Raw genomic sequence first — 16211 nt, forward strand, 5'->3', positions numbered from 1 at the left:
TGATCCCTCCTGCTGAGTCTTCTTATTCTCGGGCAATGTGTTGAACATTCATTCATTCATTTATTCATTTTCTACTGCTTTTCCTCAAGGGTCGCCGCAGGGGTTCTGGAGCCTATCCCAGCTGTCTTTGGGCGAGAGGCGGGGTACACCCTGGACTGGTGGCCAGCCAATCACAGGGCACATATAGACAAACAACCATTCACACTCACATTCATACCTATGGACAATTTGGAGTCGCTAATTAACCTAGCATGTTTTTGGAATGTGGGAGGAAACTGGAGAAAACCCATGCATGCAAACTCCACAGATAGTGGAATTGAACTCGAGTCTCCTAGCTGTGAGGCCTGCGTACTAACCACTCGACCACCGTGCAGCCATAAACAAGACAACAAAATGTAAACAAACCAGAAGCAGACAGGAAGTACCGTTTCCAGTGAGTGACATGAAAGAAAAGAAAAGTTTTCCGCAAGACAATATACGGTTCACCGGAGGTGATGTCAGTGAAAGTTTTAATTCGGAAACTGCAAATTAAAATCGCTTCCAGACACATTTGTAATATCCGGAATTCTGTGTGGCAAAGGCAGCCTTTGGCGTGTGACGTGGTTTATGAGCCTCCGCAGTGCGATTTTGATTATGACTATTACGCATTTCACCTTTCCCGTAATGAGAGTACAAGAGGCAAAGTCACGGGCTTCCGATGCGAGAGGGAATGTCTATGCATCGGAGCGCTTGGGTGACAAACAATACAGTCGGCTTTTAAAAGGGCAAATCATCTAGCACAGGGGTCTCAAACACGCGGCCCGCGGGCCAAATGTGGCCCGCAGGACACTAGTTTGAGGCCCCCCGCCTTGATATGAAAGTTTAACGTTTGATATGGATGCTGTATGGTATCATGTACCCAGAAAAAATGATTACGTTTGATTCATGTTCATGTTAAAGGTTAAATAACTGTTAATAGTTATCCTCCCTATCCGTGTGGAAGTGGTAAGTTTTTGGCTATTTAAGTTGAAAGGAAATAACTTGAAGGCTACCGTTTAGGTCGCTAGCTCTCTAGTTTGCGAGTTAGCATGTGTCTCAAGACCCTGCAGTTGCGTAATATGTTGTAAATCAGGGGTCTCAAACACGTGGCCAACACTAGTTTGAGGCCCCCGCCTTGATATGAAAGTTTAATGTTAGTGCGGCCCCGTGCAAGTTTGATATGGATGCTGTATGGTATCATGTACCCAGAAAAAATTATTACGTTTGATTAATGTTCATGTTAAAGGTTAAATAACTGTTAATAGTTATCCTCCCTATGCGTGTGGAAGTGGTAAGTTTTTGGCTATATAAGTTGAAAGGAAATAACTTGGAGGCTACCGTTTAGGTCGCTAGCTCTCTAGTTTGCGAGTTAGCATGTGTCTCAAGACCCTGCAGTTGCGCAATATGTTGTAAATAAAAAGAGTATAAATGTGACTATAGTCGTGTTTTGTCATGTCTACAGGGCTCTAATAATGCTTTGTTCATTTTAATATGAAAAAATTAATTTGTCTACCCACCAACTATATGTGGTTTCTTAAGTTTTTATTATTTGCATTTTTATTATTATTATTATATTTATTTACTACTGATTGATTTTCTTTATTCTTGATTTGTTTATTTATTTTTCATCTTATTTTGTGTAGAAAAATAAAAATTAAGATATTTGAGAACAGTGGAATGTTTTATCAGAGCTTTTATTGTAGAAAATTGGAACCAAAGCGAAGTTTTTAAAATTTTTTTGTTTTTAATAAATGCGTTTTTTTTTTTGGGGGGAAAACCTAATGCGGCCCAGTCTCACCCAGACCCGAGCTCCAGTGGCCCCCTAAGTAAATTGAGTTTGAGACCCCTGATCTAGCAGATTAAACGTTGTGTGTTAACTTCATCTTATTAAAGTCAGTGCTGCTTTTTCTGTTTGGTGCGCTCTTATTTTGTCACCACAACCAATGTGTGCAAATGACATCTATTGGGAAGGAAGACAGTGAAGTGATGCAATGTGGGAAAAAAAAGTGCATTATGGCGGTAGCTCGTTAATTTCATCATGAATGTGCGCAAGAAGGCAAACAAAGTTCAGAAACCGAAAAAAGTGATGCTGCTTTGCGGGCGGCGTTCCGGTGGAAAAATGTGTTAAAAAAAAAAGTGAACTAAGATTTGGAAGATCGTCTTACCTGAGTGGCCATTTTGCCGTAGTCAACCCAGCGCAGAGTGGCAAAGTTTGTGGATTCGGCACAGTTGAAGCCATGATTGAAGCCGGCGTGGTAGCCATAAGGAAAGGTGATCATGAACTCCCCTTCATTCTGAGTTACCTGGTCAAATAAGAAGCATGATTTAGTTTCACTTCAAATAATTCAATTCTAATTCAAACAAAAAACAAAAAATACTAGAAAAGTTATTAAAAATTATTAAATGACTTATTCTTGTTATTTACGCTAAAAGAACCACAGTGCCAAACTTCCCATGATGCTTAGAGTACAGAACCAGGAATTTTTTTTTTTTGATCTGACAAATCTTAAGTAACTTTCATCAACAACTTTTGCGTGTGATTGTGTGTGTGTGTGTGTGTGTCTAGTATGGAGGAGCTTTCTTAGTAATTGTTTTTCCTTGTTTTTAATTCTGTAAAGCACTTTGTGTTGCACGTCTTTGCGGGAAAAGTGCGCTACAAATAAAGTTGATTTGATTTGATCAAATGCAAAATTTCTGCTTGAACATTAACACAGCGGCATATGCTGAAGTTCGATAAAAAAAAAAAAATCAACAAAAAAACAGCTACAAATTGCGAGCAAACGAGTGATGCCGGGACCACGAGTACATGTTGGATTGCAAGGTTTGTAGTGTTGCGTACACAAGCAAATGTGGTCCGTTTTGTTATTATATTCAGCGAGTATTCAGAGATTCTGTTTCTCCAAAGTGGATCGTGACAAATCGCTCAAATGTTTCGAATCTTATTGGACACCGTAAAACCGTAAAGCGTAAAAAACTTCCCTCACATTTCCAGTACGCGCTTAAGTAACTTTGCCTCACTTCCCATGAGTGAAATGTTCAATTATTTTCCGTTACACTTGAAGACAAGACTTTTTTTCCTAATACCTCGCCCCCAAAACACAAGTCCTTTATAAGTGATCATCATCATTATCACCGTGACGCCCGGATCTAGGCGATCAAGAGACACATCAAGCCAGACAAGGTGACAGGCACGGAGGAACATTTGAAATAACTTTTCCAAACGATAGACGGCGGCTTCCCCCGTATCAAAACACACCATCTTGCATTTTCCAGATAGCTGCGAAGGTTCTATTTTTAAGCATTGACGCAATATACTGTAGGCGCATTAGCAGTGACACCTTCGATGCTGTAATGATGCCCTAAGAGGGCAAATGTGGGAACGTCGGAAGGCACACTGTCTGCAAAAGTGGAACTTTCTTTTCTTCTCACTGCGAGTGTGAGAGTGTGAGTGTGTGTGCGGGTCAATATCTCAAAGCATTAAACAGGAAGTCGGAGGAAATGCACCAAGAACTTGAGAATAGAAGTAAAAACTTAACAGAAATTTGCTGCGAAAACTCCGACAAAGAACGAGCGATAAATATGATCAACGTGAGTATTAAGTTTTCGGATGATGCCGCTCACCCTGTCAAAGGGAATGCCGTATTTCTTCAGGATGGATGGCGATATCAAAGTCATCTTGTGGCGAAGGAAAGCATCGCACCCCTGGGAACTACCAGGGAAGAAGCCTGCGAGGGGAACACAAATAATCAGATGAAACCATAAAAAAAACAAGATTCCCAGTAGTCATATTTAAACATCCGACAACGAGGATCATATTTCAAAGTGCTTATGGAAAAATTAAAAAGGGATGCTTCTCATGCTGCCCCCCTTCTGGTAATTTAAGGAGAGCATTATTAGTTAGCATTATTAGCGACAAAAGCTACAAAAAATTGATGAGATCAAGCCAATCATGATTTTTTAAACCTTCCTCTTGTGTTAGCTTTCTGGTAGCATCTCTTATGTCAGGGGTCTCAAACACGCGGCCCGTGGGCCAAACGTGGCCCGCAGGACGCTAGTTTGAGGCCCCCGCTTTGATATGAAAGTTTAATGTTAGTGCGGCCCCGCGCAAGTTTGATATGGATGCTGTATGGTATCATGTACCCAGAAAAAATTATTACGTTTGATTCATGTTCATGTTAAAGGTTAAATAACTGTTAATAGTTATCCTCCCTATCCGTGTGGAAGTGGTAAGTTTTTGGCTATTTAAGTTTAAAGGAAATAACTTATATATATATATATATATATATATATATAGTCTTCAATGCTTCTGCTATACCCTCCACTTTTTCAGTGCTTTGGTTCTTTGCAAAAGCTCTGATAAAACATTAAATTATTAGAAATTAATTTGTATTTATTATTAAATAAATGTTTAATGTTAATTTTTATTTTTCGACACAAAATAAGATGGAAAAATAAATAAGCAAATCAAAAAACAAACAAAAATAAATGAACAAATTAATTTGTATTTCTTATTAAATTATTAAATAAATGTTTAATGTTAATTTTTATTTTTTGACACAAAATAAGATGGAAAAATAAATAAGCAAATCAAAAAACAAACAAAAATAAATGAACAAATTAATTTGTATTTCTTATTAAATTATTAAATAAATGTTTAATGTTAATTTTTATTTTTCGACACAAAATAAGATGGAAAATAAATAAGCAAATCAAAAAACAAACAAAAATAAATGAAAAAAATAATTTGTATTTATTATTAAATTATTAAATAAATGTTTAATGTTAATTTTTATTTTTTGACACAAAATAAGATGGAAAAATAAATAAGCAAATCAAAAAAACTAATGAAACAAATTAATTTTTATTTATTATTAAATTATTAAATAAATGTTTAATGTTAATTTTTATTTTTCAACACAACATAAGACGGAAAAATAAATGAGCAAATCAAAAAACTAATGAAACAAATTAATTTTTATTTATTATTAAATTATTAAATAAATGTTTAATGTAAAAAAAAAAATTCAACACAAAATAAGACGGAAAAATAAATAAGCAAATCAAAAAACTAATGAAACAAATACATTTTTATTTATTATTAAATTATTAAATAAATGTTTAATGTAAATTTTTATTTTTCGACACAAAATAAGACAGAAAAATAAATAAGCAAATCAAAAAATCAAACTAGCGTCCACGAGTTTGAGACCCCTGCTATACATGGTCTGTGGCTGAATGGAGGTTGCGGGGTGGCGGGTTCTATTCCACACGGTAAAACCTTGACTGACAGTAACAACAAACAGTGTATCTGTTGTTCCTTCAGTGTTTATTAGCATGCAAAATAAGATAAGGAAAGAAAAAAAAAAGCCTTGCGTTCCTGCTGGAGTTGGTTGAAGGTGACTAATGGGCTGACAGCCTGACTACTGAACCCAATTAAAATACCAGCGGCTCTCTGTTGGCCAACATTAACCTCAACCATTGTGTGGGTTTAAGCTTGAAAATGAAGTTCATACATCTATCCCTGCCCGTTTCCGCCGACTGCATCCAAAAATGACGCCATAGCTGATAACCGAATGCAGGAAGAAGGGTTTGCAAAGTAACGAGACCGTCGTCGCGGCCCCATTTAGGCGTTCCTACGCCGCTCATAAGCGTCTCTTTAGGACGTCGTAAACAGTTTGACAGCCGGCGCTGACGGCGGCTTTTAATAGGTCAGCGGGTGCTTGTTAAATAACGTTAGTGCTCCTTGCCTCCCACTTTGCACACCCACTGCCAGCTGCTCGGAAAGAGGACGGCGGCATTTGGCCTCTGCCTCAAGGCGAGGCGGTTTAAGTCCTCCTGCAGTACTTCCTGTTTTAGGAATCAATAAATCCCTGTTGCCTCAGTTCTGCATGAAACAATTCTCTAACATTTATTATGCTTATTCCTAATAATCGGTACAACAATTCACATTTTACGCACTTGGCGTGCAATTTGTGAACAAAAATGGCGCACTTTGGCACGACATGCCAAGTGCTGTTTACGTCTAGTGATGCTGCTCATTAATTAAGATAAGATAAGATATTTTACTTTTATTCGTCCCTCAGTGGAGAAATTTGCATTGCACAGAGTACAGAATCAGTTAAGCAGTACAAAATACACAATATAAAACAACCCAAGTATTAACAAAATCAAGTTTTACCCAGAGTTATATACAAATACAGTATGCAGGTAATATGAAAACAGATAAAATATATGACCAGTCGACACTACACTATGAGATCTTGCTAGTGACTTAATATGAGGCATTATAGAAATACACATTGAACTTAATATATTGCATTTAGAGCAGGGGTCTCAAACGCGCGGCCCGCGGGCCAACTTTTTTTAAAAAAAGTAAAAAGAGAAAAAAATGTCTTCTTATAGCCACCCGATAACACTCAAGGATTGAATTTTTTAATTTTTTTTAAAAAAGTATTTAAGTCAGGGGTCTCAAACAAGCGGCACGCGGGCCAACTTTTTTAAAAAAGTAAAAAAAGAAAAAAAATGTCTTCTTATAGCCCCCCGATAACACTCAAGGATTGAATTTTTAAATTTTTTTAAAAAAAGTATTTCAGTGAAAATAAAGTTAAAGTTCTAAAAATAGAAAGAAACTACAGAATCCTAAGGGTCTCACCTTGCGCCAGTCTCTCCAGCCTCTTGCCATGCTCCGGCGGGACGGCGTACCTGCAGAGAAAGTAATAATAATAAAATAATTATAATAATAATAATAAAACTGCAAATAATAAAAACTTAAGAAAGCACATATAGTTGGTGGGTAGACAAATTATTTTTTTCAGATTAAAATTACCAAAGCATTATTAGAGCCCTGTAGACATGACAAAACACGACTATAGTCACATTTATACTCTTTTTATTTACAACATATTGCGCAACTGCGGGGTCTCGAGACACATGCTAACTCGCAAACTAGAGAGCTAGCGACCTAAACGGTAGCCGTCAAGTTATTTCCTTTAAACTTAAATAGCCAAAAACTTACCACTTCCACACGGATAGGGAGGATAACTATTAACAGTTATTTAACCTTTAACATGAACATGAATCAAACGTAATAATTTTTTCTGGGTACATGATACCATACAGCATCCATATCAAACTTGCGCGGGCCGCACTAACATTAAACTTTCATATCAAGGCGGGGGCCTCAAACTAGTGTCCTAGGCCGCGTGTTTGAGACCCCTGGTGTACATTATCTTTAAAAATCTATAAAATCGAATCAGTCAGCCTCACATGTGTTTCTTTTAAACCTAAGAAGTAAAACAAAAAAACTACCACTGCCACACTGAATAGGAGGAGAAGCTTTTTTTTTCAGTCTGTCATGTGATGCCGTGGCTGACCTCATGGAGTGTTAAGGTAACGGCTCATAGCCATAAATAGCCAAAAACTTACCACTTCCACACGGATAGGGAGGATAACTATTAACAGTTATTTAACCTTTAACATGAACATGAATCAAACGTAATAATTTTTTTTCTGGGTACATGATACCATACAGCATCCATATCAAACTTGCGCGGGCCGCGCTAACATTAAACTTTCATATCAAGGCGGGGGCCTCAAACTAGTGTCCTGCGGGCCACATTTGGCCAAAACAAATTCCTAGTATGTGTTTGATCATACCTGGCAATAAACCGTTTCTGATTCTGATTGCACTGTCAACCTTCGCCTGTTATTGCTTTAAGTTAGTTTGGATTCATGAAAGAAAAAAAAAAAAACCTTTTATACGTGAAGTAATTTTTTTTTTTTTACACACAAGTTACAGAAATATTTTGTCTATTTTTCATGCAACGCTTTAGAAAAATGCAATTTGGGAACCAAAAGCAATCTTAAAGTCTAAACATGATGGTTGTTTGGCATGAAGGGAAAAGTCAAGTGCAAAATAAGACAAAGAACAAAAGATGAAAGTGAGCGGCAACAACACTGACAGAAGAATAATGAGGCATCGGGGAGGGGGGGGGGTGGAAATGATATGGAAAAGTTTCTATCAGTCGGAGATGGGGAGACACGGCGGCACACTGCCATCTGCGGGCCGACGTTCGCAGCGGCGGGTAGGTTTTCCTAGCTTTTACTGGTTTATTGATATCTAAAAAAGGTCTTTGTGGTCATTTTCTGCTGGTTTTTTGGACACCATATCAAATACAATGACACTAAACTAAGCATGTATGCAGTAAAATACATTTCTATGATCCATATTGGGATCACGATATACTAGGATGGATGTGCAGAGAGGGTCTGAAACGGGGTTTGCTTTGATTACAGTATAACGTCAATCAAATACTTGCCCTGAAGATGAATAACATCATTCACATTAATCTTCTTTGTGTGCCCCCATCCCAAACCAACTGCTGTGGCAACTGCGTAATAATAATAATAATAATAATAATAATAATAATAATAATAATAATAATAATAATAATAATAATAATAATAATAATAATAATAATAATAATAATAATGATAATAATAATAAAGTAAAACGTTTTACCTGACCACACGCACACGTAGAAAAATTATTATTATTTATTCAAAATTATTTAAATTATTTGTGCAATTTACTGTTTACGCATTGTTATTCATTCATTTTCTACCGCTTTTCCTCACAAGGGTTGCTGGAGCCAAAATGTTGTGTTGCTGCTGGATGTTCACAGTATCCGAGTGATACTGTCATGGGGGTGCTGGAGCCTATTCCAGCTGTCTTAGAGTGAGAGAGGTGGGGTACACCCTGGACTGGTGGCCAGCCAGCCAATCACAGGGCAACATATAGACAAACAACCATTCACACTCACATTCATACCTATGGACAATTTGGAGTCGCTAATTAACCTAGCATGTTTTTGGAATGTGGGAGGAAACCGGAGTACCCGGAGAAAACCCACGCATGCACGGGGAGAACATGGAAACTCCACACAGAGATGGCCGAGGATGGAATTGAACTCGGGTCTCTTAGCTGTGAAGCCTGTGTGCTAACCACCCGGCCCTGGTTCAGTATATTTTTCATCAAAATAGTAGTCATGCCAAAATGTTGTGTTGCTGCTGGATGTTCACAGTATCCGAGTGATACTGTTGTGGGGGTGCTGGAGCCTATCCCAGCTGTCTTAGAGTGAGAGAGGCGGGGTACACCCTGGACTGGTGGCCAGCCAATCACAGGGCACATATAGACAAACAACCATTCACACTCACATTCATACCTATGGACAATTTGGAGTCGCTAATTAACCTAGCATGTTTTTGGAATGTGGGAGGAAACCGGAGTACTGACCAAGACTTGGACTGGCCGAAATGCAGGTAGTTAATGCTGTAGAGATCCATGTCCTCCGTGTGCCAGGCGAAGGTGGTCTTCCACATGCCGAAGTACAGATAGGGAGTGTTGACGCCCTCGATGACGATTCCGCACTCCTGCTCCACCATGTCGAGGAGTGTGTTCAGGTGGCCTATGTTCCACTCTTGGATGTTCTGAAACGAGACGGGGCGTACGTATGTTGACAATGCTTGTGGCGGCTCCAGCACCAGATGGGGCTACAACATTAAAACCACGCAGTTCCGTGTCAGGGGTCTCAAACACGCGGTCCTTGTTTGTGGCCCCCGCCTTGATATGAAAGTTTAATGTTAGTGCGGCCCGCGCAAGTTTGATATGGATGCTGTATGGTATCATGTACCCAGAAAAAATTATTACGTTTGATTCATGTTCATGTTAAAGGTTAAATAACTGTTAATAGTTATCCTCCCTATCCGTGTGGAAGTGGTAAGTTTTTGGCTATTTAAGTTGAAAGGAAATAACTTGAAGGCTACCGTTTAGGTCGCTAGCGCTATAGTTTGCGAGTTAGCATGTGTCTCAAGACCCTGCAGTTGCGGGTCTCAAACACGTGGCCCACACTAGTTTGAGGCCCCCGCCTCGATATGAAAGTTTAATGTCAGTGCGGCCCCGCGCAAGTTTGATATGGATGCTGTATGGTATCATGTACCCAGAAAAAATTATTACGTTTGATTCATGTTCATGTTAAAGGTTAAATAACTGTTAATAGTTATCCTCCCTATCCGTGTGGAAGTGGTAAGTTTTTGGCTATTTAAGTTGAAAGGAAATAACTTGAAGGCTACCGTTTAGGTCGCTAGCGCTCTAGTTTGTGAGTTAGCATGTGTCTCAAGACCCTGCAGTTGCGCAATATGTTGTAAATAAAAAGAGTATAAATGTGACTATAGTCGTGTTTTGTCATGTCTACAGGGCTCTAATAATGCTTTGTTCATTTTAATCTGAAAAAAATTAATTTGTCTACCCACCAACTATATGTGGTTTCTTAAGTTTATTATTTGCCGTTTTATTATTATTATTATTATATTTATTTATATTTACTATCCTTATAAAAAAACTGTGTTAAATTTGATACTTAGTTTCTGATCGTAGTACAGCGGTCCGATCCTTTATCATAGTATGATTGTACTTAACTTTGAATAGTAATAATAGTAATTCTACACGTTATATTTACAATTTACTGTTTGCAAGAAAAAGAAAACATGACAATGAACACTTCATGCAGCAACTACACCAGGGGTGGGCAAACTACGGCCCGGGGGCCACATCCGGCCCGCCAAGTGTTTGTATACGGCCCGCCCAATCTTTCCAAAGTATTTAATTTAAACTCAACATACAACCTGACATCATGGCCTGAGCCAACCTTTTGATGGTTGTATCAATTTCGTTTTTTGACATGGTCTGTTGTTTACAAAGTGCTCCTGAAAAAAGGGACACAAGCACATAATAATAATAATAATAATAATTATTATTATTAGATTATTATAATAATTATTAGAACTATTATGATTATTATAATTATCATATTAATGCTAATTATTATATTAATTATATATAATATTATTATTATATTTGCATATTTTACATAATAATAATATAATAATTATTATTTTAATTTTATTGTGATTATTATAATATTTTATTATTTTTTAAATATTTAAATATAAATATAAAATAATAAATAATAATAGCAGATTGCATGACAATTTTACAGATACAATAATACCAGGTGGACTGTTACATGTAAAATATATAGTCTGCCCCCCCCCGTAAATTTTGTCATATCAATGCGGCCCGCGAGTCAAAAAGTTTGCCCACCCCTGAACTACACGGTGTTGCAATTCTACTTCAGGGACACACCCAACACTCACCTCGTCGTAGATAGATCCACTAACGTCGGCGCCGTAAATGGGCGACACAAAAGTCAGGTTCTTCCAGTACTTCCTCTCCAGGTCATCAAAGTCTTTATGGCGAGGTGTGCAGTACCTGGAATGGGATAAAAACATTATAAAAGACAGTGGGTCATTACGTCTACCACAATTTGTGAATGTATTTTTAAGTTCATCTACTGTGTCGGCGCTTCCATTGTCTTGGGGCAGTTGGAACGCAACTCTGGCTCTGAGCAGTTTTTTTTTTTTAAAGTACACAGAGCAAACAGGATCCACAGGGTCCATATGAGACACAATTATAGTAATTACATGCAATTCGCTTCATTGGCTTCAGGTGCTACAGCAACATACTACATACTAACACCAAGAAATAAAAGCAAATATACAAATATATGAACGTACGATATTAATGTTATGCAAAAACAACTATATAAATTTGGCCAGTGATAGACATTCTAGTAGAGGGGTCTCAAACTCAATTTACTTGGCGGCCACTGGAGCTCGGGTCTGGGTGAGACTGGGCCGCATCAAGTTTTCCAAAAAAAAAAACGCATTTATTAAAAACAAAAAATTAAAAAAACTTCGCTTTGGTTCCAATTTTCTACAATAAAAGCTCTGATAAAACATTCCACTGTTCTCAAATATCTTACTTTTTATTTTTCTACACAAAATAAGATGAAAAATAAATAAACAAATCAAGAATAAAGAAAATCAATCAGTAATAAATAAATATAATAATAATAATAAAACAGCAAATAATAAAAACTTAAGAAACCACATATAGTTGGTGGGTAGACAAATTATTTTTTTCATATTAAAATGAACAAAGCATTATTAGAGCCCTGTAGACATGACAAAACACGACTATAGTCACATTTATACTCTTTTTATTTACAACATATTGCGCAACTGCAGGGTCTTGAGACACATGCTAACTCGCAAACTAGAGAGCTAGCGACCTAAACGGTAGTCTTCAAGTTATTTCCTTTAAACTTAAAAAGCCAAAAACTTACCACTTCCACACGGATAGGGAGGATAACTATTAACAGTTATTTAACCTTTAACATGAACATGAATCAAACGTAATAATTTTTTCTGGGTACATGATACCATACAGCATCCATATCAAACTTGCGCGGGGCCGCACTAACATTAAACTTTCATATCAAGGCGGGGGCCTCAAACTAGTGTCCTGCGGGCCACATTTGGCTTAATTATGGGATGCACTCAATTGTAATCTGATGAAATTAAACCATTACCAGAAACAAGAACAAATACCGTTTGACTGTCCAGTTATGAAATGGTTCTATTACGGTAGTTACCGCAAGAGGCTGCAAATGTACATCATAAAATACTCACTTTTTACTGTTGGCCAGCTTACGGTACTCGCTCACCGTCATGGACTTCTTCTGGATGTTGTACTGCGTAAAAAGGCCAGACTGGCCAGTCACCACTTGCATGATGGGAGCTGGGATCACCATGTCCTCGATGGTGTCGTAGCATTTTCGTGGCTTCCAACCCTCTGGCGGAATCACCTGGGCAGGAGATACTCTGGTTTAATAATGGCGTTAGCACACAGGCTTCACAGCTAGGAGACCCGAGTTCGATTCCACCCTCGGCTATCTCTGCGTGGAGTTTGCATGTTTTCCCCGTGCATGCGTGGGTTTTCTCCGGGTACTCCGGTTTCCTCCCACATTCCAAAAACATGCTAGGTTAATTAGCGACTCCAAATTGTCCATAGGTATGAATGTGAGTGTGAATGGTTGTTTGTCTATATGTGCCCTGTGATTGGCTGGCGACCAGTCCAGGGTGTACCCCGCTCTCTCTCGCCCGAAGACAGCTGGGATAGGCTCCAGCACCCCCACAACAGTATCACTCAGATACTGTGAACATCCAGCAGCAACACAACATTTTGGCATGACTACTATTTTGATGAAAAATATACTGAACCAGGGCTGCACAGCGGATGAGTGGTTAGCACACAGGCTTCACAGCTAGGAGACCCGAGTTCAATTCCACCCTCGGGTATATCTCTGTGTGGAGTTTGCATGTTCACCCCGTGCATGCATGGGTTTTTTCCGGGTACTCCGGTTTCCTCCCACATTCCAAAAAAAACATGCTAGGTTAATTAGCGACTCCAAATTGTCCATAGGTATGAATGTGAGTGTGAATGGTTGTTTGTCTATATGTGCCCTGTGATTGGCTGGTCCTCACCTTGGCCAGGCCAGCACGATGAGCTCCTTGACTCTCCATGTAGACTACATATTTGGCAAAGTCTTTAAATTCCTCCATGGTGGGGCGAAAGGTCATGATCTTACAGTTGGGGTTCTTTGTGCAGGATAGTGACGGCGGCGGCGCAACGGCGGCGGGCGGGGGCGGCTCGGAACCGTGAACGAGGCCATCGACAACATCCGGGCCCGGAGGCTGAACCGGTGCGGCGGTCGGAGCAGGACTGGGATCCGAGGTCGTTGCCGCGTCGGGTTTCGTTGCCAACACAGGAACCAGAGCGGGTATCAGATCTTGGGATGCAGGGGGCGAGGGTGGAACAGGCTGAGAAGGCCGCATCATGTCCATGAGTATGTCAGTCGCCATTGGGGGGGGGGGGTTCAGGGTTGCAGGTACACCTGCAGGACCTACAGAGGAAAAACGCATTTATTAAAAACAGAAAAATTAATAAACTTTGCTTTGGTTTCGATTTTCGACAATAAAAGCTCTGATAAAACATTCCACTGTTCTCAAATATCTTAATTTTTATTTTTCTGCACAAAATAAGATGAAAAATAAAAAAACAAATCAAGAATAAAGAAAATCAATCAATCAGTAATAAATAAATATAATAATAATAATAATAAAACGGCAAATAATAAAAACTTAAGAAACCACATATAGTTGGTGGGTAGACAAATTATTTTATTTTTTTTATTAAAATGAACAAAGCATTATTAGAGCCCTGTAGACATGACAAAACATGACTATAGTCACTTTTATACTCTTTTTTTATTTACAACATATTGCGCAACTGCAGGGTCTCGAGACACATGCTAACTCGCAAACTTGAGAGCTAGCGACCTAAACGGCAGCCTTCAAGTTATTTCCTTTCAACTTAAATAGCCAAAAACTTACCACTTCCACACGGATAGGGAGGATAACTATTAACAGTTATTTAACCTTTAACATGAACATGAATCAAACTTAATAATTTTTTTTCTGGGTACATGATACCATACAGCATCCGTATCAAACCTGCGCGGGGCCGCACTAATGTTAAACTTTCATATCAAGGCGGGGGCCTCAAACTAGTGTTTGAGACCCCTGGTGTACGTTATCTTTAAAATCTATAAAATCTAATCAGTCAGCCTCACATGCGTTTCTTTTAAACCGAAGAAGTAAAACAAAAAACTACCACTGCCACACTGAATAGGAGGAGAAGAATCACACGAAATCACATGAAAATGATACATAGTTCATGGTGTGATTATTTGTAAATAAATGACTTTGATGCAAAACAACCTCCTTGTGTTATGTTGGTATCGTTGTTTAAATATTTAAGCGATTACAAAAGCTAAAAATATTTATGTCAAAGTGATGCTTGAAGTGTATCTTTTCCTGAAACGTATCTATGTTCTATTGCTTATTAATAAATAACATTAAAAAGGTAGAAATGATGTAAAACTGTTTATATATCCAATTAACACAATTTTTGACGTGCCTTGAAAGATGCGGGGCCACACTTTGGACACCCTATGCACCAAATCATAACACAGTAACATAACGAATGGTGTACATTGATTGACAGCAAATATGGCCTCCAGTTTCAGGTCGTGTGTAACAAATGACAAATGTTAACTACACTTAAATGACTTTTTTTTCAGTACAATATGTTACTTTTAAACATAAACGTACATTGAAAAGTGTTTCGGAATGAGTGACGACTTTCGGAAACGGAGCTCAACCAAAACAAGCCGGGGCCTGTAACGAACCCTTTAAATTGTAACACCGGGCCTTAGAGCGACTACGTTACCGCAGCAAGTTTACCTCCTGTGGGTGGATGGAGTGGTGCGATGCTTCCACACCAAGGGGGGGCTGCAAAAGCCGTCGACTATTTCGTTCATGTTTTTTTTTAATTTACGCTGCTAATTCGATTTTACGTATGTCAGCTGCTAGCCGCGACGTTAGCCGTGGGAAACTGACATGGAGTGTTGCTAGCATGTTATATTTTCCGAGACAACAACGAACGCTTAACCGAAGAGTATCTTTAATCAAATGTATACGTTAAATGTACAATTTTAATCGATTAGGGTTGCTGTCTTTTGTGCATATAAAGGAAAAAATTATATTAAATGACATTTCACCGTAGCCTTAGCTTACACAGGCTAGCATCTGTTTAGCTATGCCGTAGCTGCAGTTAAAGAAAAAAACAAAACACCACCGACGACTACATAAGGATTGAGTGAGATTGGATTATTTGTAAATAAATACAATAGCTCAATTTGTGTAAATATTACCTCCTGTGGTGCCTTGTAGTTTATTTCCGTATTTATCAGTCGATTTGATGTCGTTTTCTTGCAAATTTGGTTGGATCGATCTCCCTCTAGCATTACCGAGCTAAAGCTATTTGAGGTCACGCCCACTCTTGGAATCCACGTTGTGCGATTGGCTCGATGACGTCGCTGGGGGAGCTTTACACATAAAGTCAACAATATGATTGGGTAATTTTTTTTGATGGACAAATGAGAGAACCAATAACATCAGGCGATGATTTACTACCCCTAACGTGCACGTACTCAACCAATGATTATGCCACGCACGTACTCACCGTGCATATTGTTATCTGCGATTATGAAAATAAATTAAAAAAAATTATAAATAAAAATTAAATAAAAAAAACCTCTATACTATCCAAATAGACATATTTTTGGCAGTAACAAAGCAAAACTAAACCAAAACAGTATTTTATTATT

General features: G+C 38.3%; 1 protein-coding gene across 1 annotated transcript in view; it reads right to left on the reverse strand.

The window, feature by feature from the left end:
- Window positions 1-15914, reverse strand: part of kdm4b (lysine (K)-specific demethylase 4B) — a 32952-nt gene extending 17038 nt beyond the window's left edge. Inside the window, exons 1-8 of the mRNA XM_058072714.1 lie at window positions 15756-15914; window positions 13465-13883; window positions 12610-12785; window positions 11233-11347; window positions 9314-9507; window positions 6671-6720; window positions 3640-3743; window positions 2184-2321 (exon numbers count right to left, since the gene is read on the reverse strand). Of these exons, the coding sequence (XP_057928697.1) occupies window positions 2184-2321; window positions 3640-3743; window positions 6671-6720; window positions 9314-9507; window positions 11233-11347; window positions 12610-12785; window positions 13465-13842 (1155 nt within the window). The 5' untranslated portion in view covers window positions 13843-13883; window positions 15756-15914. The remainder of the gene's footprint in view (window positions 1-2183; window positions 2322-3639; window positions 3744-6670; window positions 6721-9313; window positions 9508-11232; window positions 11348-12609; window positions 12786-13464; window positions 13884-15755) is intronic.
- Window positions 15915-16211: the final 297 nt, after the last annotated feature.

This window comes from Doryrhamphus excisus, chromosome 5 (assembly GCF_030265055.1).
Source record: "Doryrhamphus excisus isolate RoL2022-K1 chromosome 5, RoL_Dexc_1.0, whole genome shotgun sequence".
Classification (NCBI taxonomy): domain Eukaryota; kingdom Metazoa; phylum Chordata; class Actinopteri; order Syngnathiformes; family Syngnathidae; genus Doryrhamphus; species Doryrhamphus excisus.